Source organism: Athene cunicularia (assembly GCF_003259725.1).
Source record: "Athene cunicularia isolate RWA chromosome 18 unlocalized genomic scaffold, athCun1 chr18_part1, whole genome shotgun sequence".
Taxonomy (NCBI): domain Eukaryota; kingdom Metazoa; phylum Chordata; class Aves; order Strigiformes; family Strigidae; genus Athene; species Athene cunicularia.
The window spans coordinates 4,906,437-4,923,678 of NW_020799123.1; the positions used below are offsets into that span (position 1 = coordinate 4,906,437).

At 41.3% G+C, this 17,242-nt stretch overlaps 1 protein-coding gene across 7 annotated transcripts in view; it reads left to right on the forward strand.

Annotated features, from left to right (window-relative positions):
- TNRC6C (trinucleotide repeat containing 6C) overlaps nucleotides 1–17,242 on the forward strand; it is a 91,592-nt gene that overhangs the window by 29,990 nt on the left and 44,360 nt on the right. For 3 of the 7 annotated variants that reach the window (XM_026861331.1, XM_026861334.1, XM_026861335.1), the window contains exon 1: nucleotides 13,215–13,464. In XM_026861331.1, coding sequence (XP_026717132.1) covers nucleotides 13,440–13,464 — 25 coding nt within the window. In that variant the 5' untranslated portion in view covers nucleotides 13,215–13,439. Of the gene's footprint in view, nucleotides 1–563; nucleotides 888–13,214; nucleotides 13,465–17,242 lie in introns of those variants that run through there. The other 4 variants (XM_026861336.1, XM_026861337.1, XM_026861333.1 and 1 more) reach the window with 2 other exon arrangements.

Here is a 17,242-nt window from a genome sequence, read left to right on the forward strand (position 1 = left end):
GGGGGGGGGGGGGGGAGCCATTTGAGTATTGATGCGAACTTGGTTGTGCATATACAGATTGTTCAGTCTTCACCCTATGTGCTCTCTTCTCATGCAGTTGGTACCAGATATTTATAGTAACCAACTTCTCTGTTGTGCTGCTGACTTCTGGTGCAGCCTGGGAAGCGGGAAGTGTGTGAGATAGGGCCGGTGAGGGGTGGGGGGAGTGTTGTACAGTTACAGACAGACGTGTAGGCTCTCGCAGAGCTGGCTGTGAAGCTTTTATCAGCTGTATTCTGGTACATAAATTCTACAGCTGTATAAAATCAGGTTTTTTAGATGTAGATTTCAAGATTCTCATATAGCACTTTAGGAGGCTAGATACATAGTAAACTAGCCCTGAGTTCTGGTTGTAACACTTTTTTATTTAGAATATATTTTACATATTTTATAGTCCATGTTTTGCCTGCTGTATTTTTGGAGACTGAGAAACATTATCCCCTTGCTCACTTACAGAAGAAAACTCCCCCAACTTTTCTGATATTAAAAGCATTTTTTGTTTTTCATTTGTATTTTTTATGTAGTGCCAGAACCTATTAAGACCAGTTTAAGCCAGCCCCAACCTGCCGGTACCGGTACCAGTACTTCCACCAGCACTATTACCAACAGCAGCAATGGCAAGCGTGCATCTGCTAATGGGCAGCAGCCAGCTGCGTCCCGTTACCTGCCTCGTGAGGTGCCTCCACGCTTCCGCCAGCAAGAACAGAAGCAGCTCCTAAAGCGGGGTCAGCCACTGCCTACTGGGACTCTGACCGGCACCAGCCCAGCACAAGGTACTGGGCAAGCAGGGGCGAGTCCTCCTCCGCAAGGAACAGGTGGACAGCATCATCCCAGTAAGACCCAAACAGGTAAGAATCGAAACCCAGTCAGGATATCAACTCATTCTCTATGTAGTTACTCCTTCCACTGTTAGCACAGGTGTTGCAGAAATTTAAGGAATGTTAAGAATTGTCTTAAAATAACAGGATTTAAAGCAAAGCATATACTATTTCTCTCTCTCTCTTTTTTTTTTTTTTAGAGAATATATGATGTCATTTCTAAGATCCAATTCTAAAAGCTTTTCTTATTTTAGATGTTCAAGCTTGTGGGGTCTTTTCCCAGGTTTTTTCCCTGTTTCTTTGACAGTTGTAATAGATATGATTTTCAGGAAATATAAATGTTTCTTAATATTAATTCTTACAGAAGCATTGCTAATTTGGGTATTTCCAGGTTTTTTACTATAATTTTGGCATTTTTAATGTTCTTTAAAGAGATTTTTGAATATAATTATATGTAAATAAAAAATAGGAACTTTTGCTTGTGTTGTGAGACTTCTATGACTTTACTTGCTTGTTCTCTCAATTGTTATTTTCATATTAGGAAAATAATACTTTGGGAAAAGTAGTTGAGTATTTTAGGCCTTTCTATCACCTCATTCCATCCTTTGCAGATAGATGGCATGAGCTTCCTTTGGCTATTGGAAATAGCATATTGAGGAGTAGGTCTCTTAGCTACCTTTTTTTCCCTGAAGCTGCTAATGAGAAAATAAGAAGCAGCTCTCTTCGTATTTGCCCTTTTGTGCTAGAGATTGTGTAACTTTAAGAGTGGAGATGAACTCAGTCAGTAATTGGTATATATCACCTTTTTCATCACTGCTGTATATCTGTTGTGTTAGGCAAAGCAGGGAGTGTTCTAAGATACTTATCTATGGCTTAGAAAAAGTTATCTGAACTAAGTCACAAGGGGGGTTTTGATATCTTGAATTTCTGTATGATCTCAAGTGTTGCTCATTATCACTCATTAATGCTGTCAAACATCACAAAATTTGGATCTGAACTGTCTGCAGTTTTTCCCCTTTGGGCATTAGTGAATCTTTCACTATTTTTGCTGTACTTGCTGCTGAACTGAACTCCAGCAGAGAAAATTACTTGGTGTTGTCCTTAGAAGTTTTAGTTAGATAAGACAAATCATATCGCTCGGAAATTGTAGCTTTTATGGTTGTCAAGATGTATTTGAAAATATTACTCAGCTACTACCCAGAAATACAAATCTGAAAAGTCAAACAATTGTTTGTTTACTTAAAATGTTGGATTTTTTTAAGGTAGGGAACAGGTTTTTACTTCTGTATTCTTGAGGATTTGGCATTAGTGACATGGAAAATAAGCAGTTCCCACCAGTTAGATCAGCATTTTCATCTTCTCTGCGAATCACAGTTCTGCAGGGTTGGTGTATGACATTTATGACTTTTCTGTTTTGGAGATGTTTAACTGTCAGACTAATGTTGTGTGTTAGATACATATATATACATACATATATATATACACACACACACACACACACACACAGAGGTTTATTATTTTCAGAAATCTAGTACTTATTATATGGTAGAGACAGACTGGCCAACTTAAGTGACTCAGGCTGTCTGGGGGTCAGTATTGGACTTCTTCCAAGCATCATTATAGGTGTATCTGAAACATCTTTGTTTGATGTTTAAGAAACATACTGTAAATCATGAAACAAAGTCCACCATAAATCATAACATAATCCATAAAAGAACCTAGCTTGTAAGAGTACAGTACTAGCTGTCTGACTTTGATCTTGCCAGATGCATTGTACCTTGAGGTTTTTAGCCCTCTTTTCCCAATTGCTGTTTTAACTTGCTGTGTAAAATAAGCACTTGTTTCTGTAGTTTGTCAGCCTGGCAACTATCAGCAGATGTTTTACACTGTTTTAGTTTGCTTTTTTAATTATTTTGCCACTTTTCTGTTACCATTGGACAAATTCATAATACAGTAAAAGCTAGTACAAATAGGGAGTGCAGCAGCTTTTCAGCTTCATATTATATTACTTATTGCACAAAGCAAATTAACCCATACCAAACCCTTAGCAAAAGTATTACTTGAAAGCAATTAGTGCAGAGAGTCAAAATCGTCAGGTGGTTCTTTAGTATGTAAAGATAAAAGCTTTCAAAGACACTGGCAAAATCTGTGTACAGTTCTTAGAGCAGGGAAGAGACTCTTAGACAAGCTAAATCCTTGGCTACATTTTTGTCTTCTGACAGCAAGAGGTTGTGTTTTGAGACTCAAATGGCTGCATCTTCCTCATATAAAGAACTTGCTGAATACTAGAGCTCATTTAGTTCTCTTTCCAGCAGGTGGAGCATCAGTTCATTTACTAACTAGTTACAGGAGGAAAAAAACCAAATCTAACTTGGTTTGTAAGGGATGACAGCTGTGTCCCTGATTGCTTTGTGAGTTGGAGAGAAGAGTATAGCATATCTCACTCCTGAGGGACCTTTGTAGCTGTAAATATAGATATATTGACAATTTTACTTGGTCTGCATACTGACTTTGTCTTCACCTTGATGAGCATAAAGATCAAAGAGGAGTGTTTAGGGAAGGCGAAAACCTTTTCATCTCATCTGCTAGGATTTTAATAATTATTAGCCTACAAAAAAATTTGGGGATTCTATATCCTGAAAACCTGCAGCACTTAAGTTATGAATTTTCCATGAAATTTAATTCAAACTGCATCATATTTTGTGAAAACAGAGCATTTTAAACATGGTGATTCTCACTGAGCAAGACTTTGTCAGAAGGAAACTTTTTGCCTCTTTTGCTCTCATCATCGGTAGGAACTGTATTCCTTTAAATGTCTCTCTGGTTCCCTGGGTATTTCATTTACTAAAGAGTCTTTGCAAGGAGAAGTTCTCTGCAGAAGTGAAGGAAAAAATAAAAAAGTTGTCCAGGAGAATCAGTGTGGGTACCCGATCCACATATAAACAGAAATTTTATCTGTCTGAACAGCACCTGCATTGCAGAAGAGTGATCACTTCCTGAACATCACTAGACATCTTCAAAGTCTAGAGGCAGTCAATAATAGACCAGTGCTCAGGGATTTCTCCCGCTCTGGTAACCCGATTGCCTAGCCAGAGCTTGTTAGACCTGTGCTGGATTCTGCCCAAGCAAGGCTCCATATGTGGCTTCTTTATACTCATGGTGAATAACTTTCTTTTTATGGGTGACCTGGTATTAATCAGAGACAGGGTCATTGTATGCTAGCATCTTGTATCCAGAGGATGCTTAATGTAAATTCATGTCTGTAGCTTTTTTTTTTTTTTTTAATAGGGTCATATTCCTTTGTAGTTACCTTGAAATTATGCAACGACATTCTTTCCAGGCCCTATTTATAACTACCTGGGTATAAGGAAAGCTGTTGGAGAGATGTTGCCAGCCTCTTCACTGTAAAAATCACACTATTTTATCTCTTTTATTCTCTTATCAGCAGCCTCTCTTATCTACTGCCTTGGCCTATCCAAAGCACTTATCAGAACTCTAACTGCAATGTCATGAATTAAAAAGGATGTTCTGCCAGTGTAAGGCAAGTGGGAATTAATGACCACTAATATATTCTTTGTCAGGTTTATCATTTGGAAGTATCAGTGAAGTGGATGAGAGTATCACAGAATCACACAATTGTCTAGGTTGGAAAAAACCTTGAAGATCATCCAGTCCAACCATCAACCCAACATTAACAGTTCCCAACTACACCAGATTTCTCAGCACTATGTCAACCCTACTCTTAAATGCCTCCAGGGATGGGGATTCCACCACTGCCCTGGGCAGCCCATTCCAATGACCAACAACCCGTTCTGTAAATAAATGCTTCCTAATATCTAGTCTAAACCTTCCCTGGCTCAACTTGAGGCCATTCCCTCTTGTGCTGGCGCTTGTTCCTTGGTTAAAGAAACTCATCCCCAGTTCTCTCCACCCTCTTTTCAGGTAGCTGTAGAGGGCAATTAGGTCCCCCCTCAGCCTCCTCTTCTCCAGACTAGACCCCCCCAATTTCCCTCAGCCGCTCCCCATCAGACCTGTGCTCCAGGCCCTGCCCCAGCTCTGTTGCCCTTCTCTGGACACTCTCGAATCATTCAATGGCCTTTTTGTAGTGAGGGGCCCAAAACTGAACACAGGAATCCAGGTGCGGCCTCACCAGTGCTGAGCACAGGGGTAAAATCCCTTCCCTGTCTGCGGGCCACACTGTTTCTGATACAAGCCAGGATGCCATTGGCCTACTTGGGCACACTGCTGGGTCCTGTTCAGCTGGCTGTCAATCACCCCCCAGGTCCCTCTCTGACTGGCAGCTCTCCAGCCACTCCTCCCCAAGCCTGTAGCGCTGCTGGGGGCTGTTGTGGCCCAAGGGCAGCCCCCGGCACTTGGCCTTAGTGAAGCTCGTGCAGTTGGCCTCAGCCCATCGCTCCAGCCTCGCCAGGTCTCTCTGCAGAGCCTCCTGTCCTCGAGCAGATCAACACTCCCACCCAGCTGGGTGTCATCTGCAAATTTACTGAGGGTGCCCTCAATCCCCTCATCTAGATCATCAATAAAGATGTTAAAAAGGAGTGGCCCCAACACCGAGCCCTGGGGGACACCACTCGTGACCGGCCGCCAACTGGATTTAACTCTGTTCACCACAACTCTTTGGGCCCAGCCATCCAGCCAGTTTTTTACCCAGCAAAGTGTGTCCCCATCCCAGCTGCGAGCAGCCAGTTTCACCAGGAGAATGCTGTGGGAAATGGTGTCAAAGGCCTTACTAAAGTAGACAACATCGACAGCCTTTCCCTCACCAATAAGCAGGTCACCCTGTCATAGAAGGAGATCAGGTTTGTCAGGCAGGACCTGCCTTTCATAAACCCGTGCTGACTGGGCCTGAGCATCTGGTTGTATGATGGTACTTGGGATGAGCTGCTCCATTAGCTTCCCGGGCACCGACGCCAAGCTGACAGGCCTGTAATTTCCCGGATCATCCTTCTGACCCTTCTTATAGATGGGCGTCACATTGGCTGATTTCCAGTCTGTCAGGAACTCCCCACTCAGTCAGGACCACTAATAAATGATGGGAAGTGGCCTGGCGAGCACCCAGCCAGCTCCTTCAGCACCCTCGTGTGTATCCCATCTGGTCCCATAGACTTGTGTATGTAGTGACTTTTTGTTTCTCTTTTATGGTAATCTGCAAACCATTATTGAGACAAACTGTTAAGGGAAGAAATTATAACATTTCAAATTGCAGAAAACATTTTAGAAAGCTTATCCCTTAAAACAGTCTTCAATTAATTGTTAACTATTATGAAACTATTTACTCAAAGGTGGAGCTTTTTATCTCTACCCTCTCCACTTTGTCAGCTGACTCCAATAAGTGTGGTGAATACTTAACCTATTGAGGTGCGATGCATTAATGGAATGTCTCTTTTGCCATGTGGTCTGAAAGAATTGAGGTAATTTCTGGAAACTACCATGGGAGTTTAAAAATAACAAATAGTATGTCCTTCTTGGTTTCTTTACAAATCATGAAGTTTGTACAGGAGTCTCCAGGCAACCACTGTGTGTTTGGTGATTATAAGAACAAAGATCAAAAAGTAATCGTTTTTTCTTGAAGATACCTCTCACTTTTCTGCAATTCAGCAATGTAAAACCAACATCCATCAACTCGAAATGTACTATGTCCTGCATAAGCCATGATGAAACTTCTGCACTTCTTTTGTATTGGCGAGTAAAGTGTTTTGTGGAACAGATCTGTAACACATGTTTCCAAAGTCTAAAAAGAAATGAAAGCAAGTAATTCATGCAGTAGTTGAAGTGAGAGAACACACAAGCATTGTGGAAACTGAAGAGTTAGACTTTTAATTTGTTCTATCTGTTGTTTTCTGGGAAGTGAGAATTTGACAGCAGTTAGAGATTCATTTTCCTACTGTAGGCTGATGCCAGATTCTTCTTTTCTATGAAGCTGAAAGTTTTACTTCATGCTTCTTTAGCTGCAGTTTGCATATTCATGCTTGTGACATGGTGTATGCATGTTGAAGTGAGTGTTGTCACCAGTCAGAAGTTGTTGAATGCCATTGTGTTACAGGTAAACTCTTATAAATTTGTATTGTTTGGTTTTGATAAATTTTTTTAGGAAGCAAGATAAAAGTAAAAAACCACCTTACTGTAAAAGTTGTGTCTGACAATAGTTCTTTCAAGCATCCAATCCTTTAACTCTGGGTTAGAGTTCCTTCTAATAGAGCAATTTTCTACAGTTGTAAAGTCAAATTTGGAGAAAAGCTTTAGGGAGAGAGATCTCTTCTAAAAGCAGTCAATATAGCTGGAAAACTCAGATAAGCTTTGATATATAGTTGTTTCATCAGATCTAGGCAAGTAGTAGTGACCTTGAAGCTAAATGCATGTTTAAACAATTGCCCAGTTTAGCTTATTGTACTTTTTGGTGACTGTAGTAAGGCATGTATATGTAAGAGAGATCTGTCCAGGCTGGAGCGATGGGCTGAGCCCAACTGCATGAGCTTCACTAAGGCCGAGTGCCAGGGGCTGCCCTTGGGCCACAACAACCCCCAGCAGCGCTACAGGGTTGGGGAGGAGTGGCTGGAGAGCTGCCAGTCAGAGAGGGACCTGGGGGGTGATTGACAGCTGGCTGAACAGGAGCCAGCAGTGTGCCCAGGGGGCCAAGGCAGCCAATGGCATCCTGGCTTGTGTCAGCAATAGACCTTAAAGATCACATAGTTCCAAGTCCCCTGCCACAGGGAGGGAGGGACACCTTCCACTAGCCCAGGTTGCCCAAAGTCCTGTTCAACCTGACCTTGAATCCTTCCAGGGAGGGGGGCAGCCACATCTTCTCTAGGCAACCTGTGCCAGGGCATCACCACCCTCATAGTGAAGAATTTATTCCTTATACCAGTTTAAAACCTGTCCTCATTGGCTCCTCTATCACTTGGAGAAGGAAGTTATCCTCAATGCATTCCAGGAGCCTCCTGAATTTTTTGTGCCCTGCTGTGTTGTCCCTCCAGTAGATACCAGGGGGGTTGAATTCCCCCATGAGGACCGGGGCTTGTGAACATGAGGCTGCTCCCATCTGTCTATAGAGGGCTTCATCCGCTTGGTCTTCCTGGTCAGGGTCCTGTAGCAGACACCCACTATAACATCTCCAGTCCCTGCTCTCCCTTTAGTCCTGACCCATAAGCTCTCTGTTGGCTCCTCACCCATCCCCAGGCAGAGCTCCATGCACTGGTCACTAACATGGAGGGAGATGCCCCTCCTCATCTCCTCTGCCTGCCCTTCCTAAAGAGCCTGTACCCTTCCATGCCAACCCTTGGATCACAGGAGCCATCCCACCACGTCTCTCTGGTGCCCGTAAGATTGTAGCCCTGCAGGTGCACGCACATCTCTACCTGCCCTTGTTTGTTCCCCACGTTAGGTGTGTTTGCGTAGAGGCAGTGAACTTGGGCCCCTGCTGAAGCTGACCCTCAGCTCAAGTTCCTTTGTGCTGCTCTTCAGGTGCTTTCCTGCTGCTCTGTGACCCCTCTGCAGGCTCTGGGCATCTGTTGCTGGCACTGACACAAGTTGGCTGTTGATCTTGAATGAAGGAGCTAGCATGGTGATGTTTCTTTGTAAACAACAGAACTGGCTATTTCTACTACTTCTGTAGAAGATAACTGTGTGTAGCAAGCACATGATGCTTATCTGCAATAAAAGTTCTAACAGTTTTCAATTTTTACATCACTTGACTGGGTGTTTGGCCATAATTTGCAGAGCAGTTCACTCTGCAGCTCATCATTACACACAAGGATTCCGCAATGTGGCTATATAAAAAGTTCTCCTACTAGTGGGATCAAATGTGATGTTACACTATTTGTTTTTTTAAAAATATGGAAATTATCAGTATTTTGTTTTGATTAAATATTTTGCCAATGGTCTTATCAAATTACTGTTTTAAAGGAATATTCAGGTACCATCAGAGGTTGTATGAGTGGTGATTATGTTTCTTTTTTTTTTTCCTCAGGGCTTTATGTAGCATTTGGTAGTTCTTGCTGTCGGGTACATATCCCTGGAAATCGGGCAGTGCTACCAAAGGTCACTAGTGACAAGTATATGTTTAGACCTCTTAAAAAAAAAAAAAAAAAAAAAAAAAAACAATAATACAGCAGTTAAGGTGGAGATGGGATCTGGCCAGTGGGTACTGTCTGGATGTACTCCTGAGTAATGAACACTTCCTGAAATGCAGTCATGGGAAAGTTTGTGAGAAGTGAGTCTTGCCTCGCAAAGGGTTTTGTCTCCTATGTAGATTTTCAAAAACTTCATATAATGCTTTGAAGTAGCAACTGCTGTGTAGCACAAATATGGGCATTATGGATGAAAAATGATGTTAAAAACTCATTAGTAAACTAATCTTTGGAATGAATTTTTCTGTATTGTGTATGTTGTCTGACATCAGGCAGCAGGGTGTGAAAAATAAATCTGCTGCTTCCAATCTATTTGACAGTGATTAGAATTTTTAGAAAAATAGAAATCTGTAAAGGATAAATAACTGAGATGCCTTTATAGTTTCACTGTCCTTTCAAAGAGTGGGGCTGTATGAAAGCTTGATGACTCAAAGGCCACTGCTTTTGCTTTAGTATCGGTAGACCTATGTCCTACCTCAGCTTCGCTGTAGACGCTGTGCTCTAGTGACAGCCAGACACATGGACTGCCCAGGCGTCAGTGGGGAAGAAGGGTCAGGAGACAGAGTCTAGCAGGTTGTTACAATGTGCAGATGGCAGTTCTCTGACAGAGCAGGTGAAGAGACGGAATAGCAGGACCTGTCTCTGGTGTTCTCGTAAAAGGTAGAAAGTAATTTACTAAGGTCAAAGTGACCAGGAAATAAGAACTTAGTCCTTGGGAAGAGCAGAAAGGGAGTAACATCATATGAAGATTATTGAAAAGCTGAATTTGTACAGTTCAGGATACAAGTATGATATTACAAGAAACAAAAAACAAGTTTGTAGCTGTTAAAAAAAATAAAATTAAAAAAAAAAAAACCACTCCAAAAAGATAACACTTCTATAAGCCCATTAGTAGTAAAAGGAAGGCCAGTGGAAATGGTCTGATGTTCAGCAGGGAGGACCATCGATAGATGGCATCAGGAATACTTCAAATGCCTTTTCCCTTCATCTGTAACCTAACGATTGATGTAGAGCTAAGGCTACAGTGAGTTAGAGTACTTAAGGAAATAAAATTTCTCCAGTTGTCAGAAAATGATGAAATTCATAGTAGACTACATTGAAGATGGGTTGGAGCAATCTGGCCCTCTGGCTTTCTTTCAGAATGTGAGAACTAGAAAACAGAAAATAAAACAACTTATGTTAAAAGGTGAGAAGGGAGAAACTGAGGAATTACAGATCAGTCAGAGTAGTGTGCTAGAATGATACTTATAAAAAATACCAGAGCAGCTGTTTCTGTACATTTAGAACTTTGCGAGAGAGAAGTACGGACAGAACCAATGTGGGTTTGTGGAGAGCAGTCGTGCTGAAGGAGAGCAGTTCCTTGTCAGCAGTGCGACTGGCTCTGCAAAATGGGAGGAAAAATCATGTCCTAGAAGTCAACTTTGTACAGCCTTTGAGAGTGCCTCAGAAGCCTTTCTCACGATGAATGTATGGTGGTGTAAAGAAGTGGGAAGCAACTGGTAAGAAGTGTCATAGCTGCTGAGGAAGCTGTAGATAGAGTAGCGATCAGTCCTGACTGGCAGAATGAGAATGTTCTGAGTGAAAGTGCCAATTTGTACTCTTTGAATGATCCTAAACTAGAGAAGAGTGCAAGGCAACTGGAAGACAAAATTGCAATATGGAATTTTGGTGACAAAATAGTGTAATTGAATACGAGACAAAGAAAAGGTATAGATTCTTTATTTTGGCCAGAGCAGCTCTGTACACAAATATGGTTACGTGAGTATCACACTGCAAAAATGGATCTGGAATTGGTCACAGGGTAAACCAAATTAATGGTGTCATACTGTTGAAAAGATGACATACATACTGAGGGATATAAACAGTACTGCTTCCCATGAGGTGCTTCTGATAAGGCCTCTGAATATTGAGTCCAGATTGTGGTACTGTGCCTTCAGAATGAATTTAACCTGCTGGAAGAAGAGCAGAATGCAACAAGAATGTGTAGAGATCTTGAAAACAAGCCTTCCAGAGAGAAGGGATTGGAGCTGTAGAGTTGGAAGGAAGGCTGGAATTAGAAATGCAGAAATACCTAAGTGACTGCTGCAAGGAAGAAAATGGTATCTTCTATATGTCTGTGATGGATCAGATAAGAAATAATGGGCTTAAATTTCAACAGGGAAGGTTAAGGTTAGACATTTCGGGAAAGTATGCCAGTATGAAAGCTATCTTAAGTGAGAGCACTTGGGAACGTGCAGTCTCTGCTGCTTGGAGGGCTTCCTTGGTGGGATGGGCAAATGTCACTTAGTGCATATCAGGAATAGTTGCGTAGGTCAGGTGAGTGGTCTTCATAACCTCTCAAATCCCCTTTTTTTAGTCTTAAGGTATCCATAAAGATTTAAAATTTCAGACACATACCTGTTGAGGTTCCTACAAGACAGGGCACATGGAAGGTAGCAGTAGCTCTCTGCCGGCATGGGCTGCAGTGGAAACTGCTTTATTTTGCCCCCCAACTTTGGTGTGGGCTCTTCTCCTTGGGGTTCTGCATTGCCTTCCTATGTATCCCTGTCTGGTAAACACAGCCCCCTTCATTTGGTGCCCTTTATAAGCTCCTGCCTCCTGTAGCCAAAGTTGATTACACGAAGTTTATGTTATTATTAAGAAAAACACAAGGTTAACATAGGAATGTATCTTATGTTCTCTTCCAATTTTGACATATCACTTAAACTAATGAAAATTCCAATCATGTATAGCTGATACTAAAGTAATGTAATAATCCACAACAATATTTTGACTTTAAAGTTATTGTAAAATTGGCTCTCAAGCTTAGTTTTCTAATTGCATTTGAAATAGTTTTCTGAATGGAAACAAAACAAAACATTTGATTTTCATTCATCTGTTGTTTTTAAAATGAGGTTAAACCTGTCCAGTATTCAGAGACTTGCAAAGAGACAGAGAACAAATGTCTTCAGAAGGAAACCAACTATTTTCAGGAGTACTTTAGTGGAACAGTTCTTGAGCCAAGAATAGCAGCAGCGATTGTGCTTTGGTAGTGAAGTGGCAGCAATTCTGAGAATGCAGCCAAACCTTTAAAGAGACATCAGTTTTGTGCAGTCCAGTGCAGAAGGGTGAAACTGCTCAGATGAACACCTGACAAGAATTGAAACAGCAAATTTAAAACGTGCTCCATTTACTGCATAATTAATATGTATTTGGGGCAGATGGGAGGAGGAGGAAGAGCAAAGGGGTGAGAAAGGCAAATAATTGTGAAGGAACATATCAGACATACTGGAATTTTGTGTGTAAATTATCATTTGAGATTTGTATATATGCATCGACAAAAGTTCTCTAGGTGTATTCTCAGAATTTGTGCTGATATTTAGGTCCTGAAAACGTTAAGCTGCCCCCCCTTCTGTTCACACTCTGTGTGTTCATGTCTTAAAGAGAACCAGCGCTCTCCAGCCTGTGGTGGTTAAAGATGGTCGTTCCCCCTTGCTGCGGGAGGCAGAACGTGCCCCGATCCGCGCTGCATTGTCTGGGGCAGTTGTTCCCTGCATTTATAAACAGCACCACCTTTGATTAATACGCTTTCATGTTTGTCACTTAGATCTTTTTAGATAGAGGCAGAGAAGTCATTAAGAGCTTGGCAGTGCACCAATATACATCTGGGACTTGGTCTGACTCTCCCCTGCCAAGTGGTGGGAGCTGACGTTAGGGCAGGCAGCAGGACCCAGGCAGGAGCTGACGTTTGGGCAGGAGGCAGGAGCTGGCTTTGGGGCAGACAGGAGGACCCGGACAGGAGCTGGCGTTGGTGCAGGCAGGAGGACGCTGGGCAGGAGGCAGGAGCTGGCGTTGGGGCAGGCAGGAGGACGCTGGGCAGGAGCTGGCATCGGGGCAGGCAGGAGGACGCTGGGCAGGAGCTGACATTCGGGCAGGAGGCAGGAGCTGGCGTTGGGGCAGGCAGCAGGACGCCGAGCAGGAGGCAGGAGCTGCTGCCTGTGCGGGCGGGCGGCAGCGCCCGCGTCTTCTCTTGGCTGACTTTCAAAATCGGGAGAAAAGCAGCTAGGGTGCTAATTGTAGCTGGGTCCTGAAGTGAAAATGTTTTGTGACAGTTGTAAGAATTTAAAGAGGAAGGAAGATCGGTTTAGTGTCAGCTGCAATTAGATAATCAAAGCTTAAAAATCCTACTCTGTTGATACCTTCACCTAGAGTTAAGGAGCGGAGCGAGGGGAAGGGGGAGGAGGGCTGTGCGTGGAAAGGGCATTTCCATAGCCAGTGCAACCGAGGCCCGACCGAGCTTGCAGGTTGTCTGGGCGCACGCTTGCACAGAGAGATTTTCTTGGCAGCTCTACAGGATGAGGCTCACACTGTACACAGCCGACATATTGAAGCCGAGAGCCCGGGAGAACGTAGATGCAGGAGTAGAAACAGCTCTGCACACAATGTAGCGTCTCCTAGGATGGTTGGGCGGCTCCTTTCTTCAGGTATTTTATTACCCATCAGCCCTTTTTAGAGCCAAAAAAAGAGAAAGTAACCCTAACCCTGAGAAAATAGCATCTGCTTCTGCTAAATCAATTTATTACATAACATTTCAGAGAGAGAGCAGCAGCACAGCGTCCTAAGCTTTTGGCTGCATTTCAGGTTTGATAAAATGGCGTCTTCGCAGTGAGCTGCTTGCTAAAGATATGTTGCACTGAGCAGAAAAATGCAGTTATTTGCTGTTTTCTACTGCTGCTTTTGTTTTGGAGAGGTAGCATTTAGTGGAATCTCTACTAATAATGAAGAATGTTTATTTTTGCTTGTTTTCTTAATGCATTTAAAAGCTTTCAGCATCAGAGCAAAGGAACTACATTTTAATGTCGTAGTGCAGAAAATTAAAATGGGATAACAGGCTTTTCCACTTGTGTACTTAACAATGGTTTAGTTTTAAAATAAATAAAGCTGCTTTATTCAATGCTTCCATCTCTTTTCTGTCTTTCCACATTATGTACGCTATTCAAGATTTCAGCTTCCTCATATCTTTGAGACTTGTAAGTTAGCTTTGTAAGTGCCTTCAGATGGATGACAGTTTTCAAATTTGTCCTCTGTTTCAGCATTTGCATAAAGCTGGATGTAGCAGGTAACCTGAAATATTAGCACTACAGTTCCCAGATTTTCTTACTATATTTTGTTCTTCAGAATAGATGCTTGTGTCATCTTTTCTTTTTCTTTTATAAAATTAGGCTACATTTGGTCTAGCACTTAAAATTTTTTCTGGCAATTTCTGTTTAATTTAGATTTAGAAAAATTCCTTGTATAGTCTTCTGCTAGTGTTGAATTGAAAACTATTTCTTTTAGGGGGAGAAAGTAATTTGCCCTTTTTCTCAACTTCCTACTCAGAATCAATAACCTTTGTGAGACAAGTAAAAATCCCCAGTAGGACTGTCACTGGCCTTTGGGATTTTTCTCTCTTCTGCATGTCAAGCGAAGCACAATGTTGTCTGTAATCTGTCCTTTGGGCAGGACAGGGCGAGCCAATGAATCTGGTTGTTGTTACGCAGACTAACATGAATTGAAAAATAAAACTAGTAATAAGAGAGGGACTCACAAGTAGATCTGATTTCAAAATTGGATGAGCAAAACTTAGTAATAATGTGGTTCTCATTAAAAGTTTATCCCAAGTTTTGCCTCTTTGTGCCTTCTCCATACTTTGGTTCCTAAATCAGCTGAGTGTTATATTATAGTTCAGGGTGCATAATTCGACTGCGCAGCATTTGAACTAATTACTGCAATGGAGGTTACAGTTACTTTTAACTCTGCTGAATAAAAATGAAAAGAAATATTATTGTAAATTACATTTTCAGAGGAGATGGACTGAAGCTTTTGAGTAAACTGCTTGTGCAGGCAAAGTATTTTGCTTTTCTAAGAAATGCATGCAACAGCTTTGCCCCTTTCACTCCACTCATACTTTACATTTGTAATATGTCTAAACATTAAAACTGATTTTGCAACTAATTATTCATATTCATTATCAAACACAGCCAAAAATGTTTTCTATTTTTAATAAATGCTAAACTGAAGTTGATAAAGTGTGTTGGGTACAGTATGTAATAACACCAGCAGTCTCCTCCCAGCCCATTAAGGATATCATTTATAAACACAATCAAACCCTCATGCTTATTGGTAACACTGATCTAGGCTGTGCATTTTTCAGGTAGCATGTATGATTACAGTTTGACAGAAGTTACGTTTGTTTAAAACAAATTTGAGCTGTTATTCTTGGTATTAGATTAATTTTTACTTCCTGATTGCTGAAGAAATTTTGTTAATCAAGGGAATCATAAAAGTTCTTTTATTAAATATCAATATTTAAGATTTTCAAACACAAAGTATTAATTTAAAAGTTATTTCACTTTGCAGAGTACCAGCACTAGGATTTGCTAATATAAAATACCTGTGGCTCCTGTTCCTGATGCTTTGTTTAAAATCTTTGCTGAGTTCACAGAGGAAGGATAGAAATGCTTCTGGTGGACTGCAGTGCTTTTATTTCTGATCTTTGCATAAATAAAGAGGAACTGATTCTTAAGAATTTTTTAATAGGTTTCCCATTTCTGTCTTAACAGCTTTGAAAAGAAAATATTCACAATTTCTGTGAAGAGTTGATTTCCTAGAAAGTTGGAGGAAATCTGTGTTAAAAAGAAAAATAAAAAAAAAAATCTATATTTAATCATATAAAATATTTTGCTTTCATTATTTTTCTTAAATGTTTAAAGTCCTTGTGGATTAAGTAGGAGTGTGCTACTGGTTATTTAATTTATAGGAATGAACTCAGTCTAGAGGAAATGGAGAAATGTCTTTGGGTTATTTGCTTTTAGGCAAGAATATTAAAATTACTCTTTTCAGCATCAGTTCTGTACTCAAACTGTTATGTTTGTCCAGCAGCAAAGTCACAAGTTTTTATTTTGTGATTTTCTTCCCCCCCCCGTCTCTTTGTTTTATCTGTCCTGTTTCTTACAGGCTTTATAGCAGCAGCCTTTAGTGTTAGAACCCATTGTTCCAGTAAATATTTGGACACTGTGAAGTTATTGCAGATCTGGTTTTGCTCTTTTTTTTGAATCTATGACTTTTGAAAGGTACCACCACCATGGTCCCACTGACTCCAGAGCAGGGAAGGCGCAGCACAGGTACACTGCTGCTCGAGAGAGGGCTTGCTTATTTTATGTCACCTACATGGAATTATTGTAATCCCTATCAAAGTAACCACTTTCAGATTAGTCAGTGGTTATTGCTGAGGGCATAATCTGAACCTCAGTAAGAGGAGCTATGCTGATGGTACATGAAAGGGAGTAACTGTGGAGTTGCAAAAAAAGTCACGAAAGGGTTTGAGCTGCATGTGTGCTGCTTCCAAGCTGAACATACTTGATACTCTCTGGGGTAGATGTGCTTATCCAAGCTAAGGCACTTGGCCATTTTCTACATTTAGTGTGGACATCTCTTGATTTTTATAGTTCTTCCCCCTCATAACTATTTTTTTCTTCTTGTTTCTCTGACTGCTCTTCAAAATCCTAGTATCTTATTTAATGAACCATTTTGCTGCCTACTCAGGAATCTTTCTAAGCTGTTTTGTCATCTTCCTCTTCCATTCCCACCCCTTCCCTTTACTTTCTGTTGTCTAAGTGCTCTCAAACTTGAGCATTGCTTTAACCACCATCTTTAGGGGAGAGGAGAAAGCAAAAGAAATGATTAAACAAGCAGCTCCCTTTCATCTCATCTTGTAGGTCTTGGTACCATTTTTGTGAGCATTGAGATGTCTTGCACTGTGCTCTTGATCCTTTCTTCACAAACCTGCCCTGCACAGAGACTGACTTGCCTTGGGCAGCACCATCGTTCTCCCAGGCACTTGCACATGTAGCTTAAGTTTTGGCTTTGACAAGACGTTTTTATTGGAACAGTGTATTTCAAGCCACTTTTAAATCTTTCTGTCATGTCTGAAACGCAGTGCCGAATCTCACCACCCACAGTGTTGGAAAAAAATCTCTCCTGTTATCTGGTTCCTTCATTGCCTTAACTTCTTATCTTCTGGCCTGGCCTGCTGCTGCCTTTTTTCCCTTTGTTCATTCCTGCTCTGCTAAGAATGCTGCTTGGCTCATTTTTCTGACCCTGTTGACCCTTTTAAAGTCATTTCACAGTCTTCCTTTCCCTTCATGTCTTATCTGGGACTCTGGTCTCTATTTAACACCTGTGTAGTAAACCTAGATTATCAGGTAAATTTTCAACCTGCTT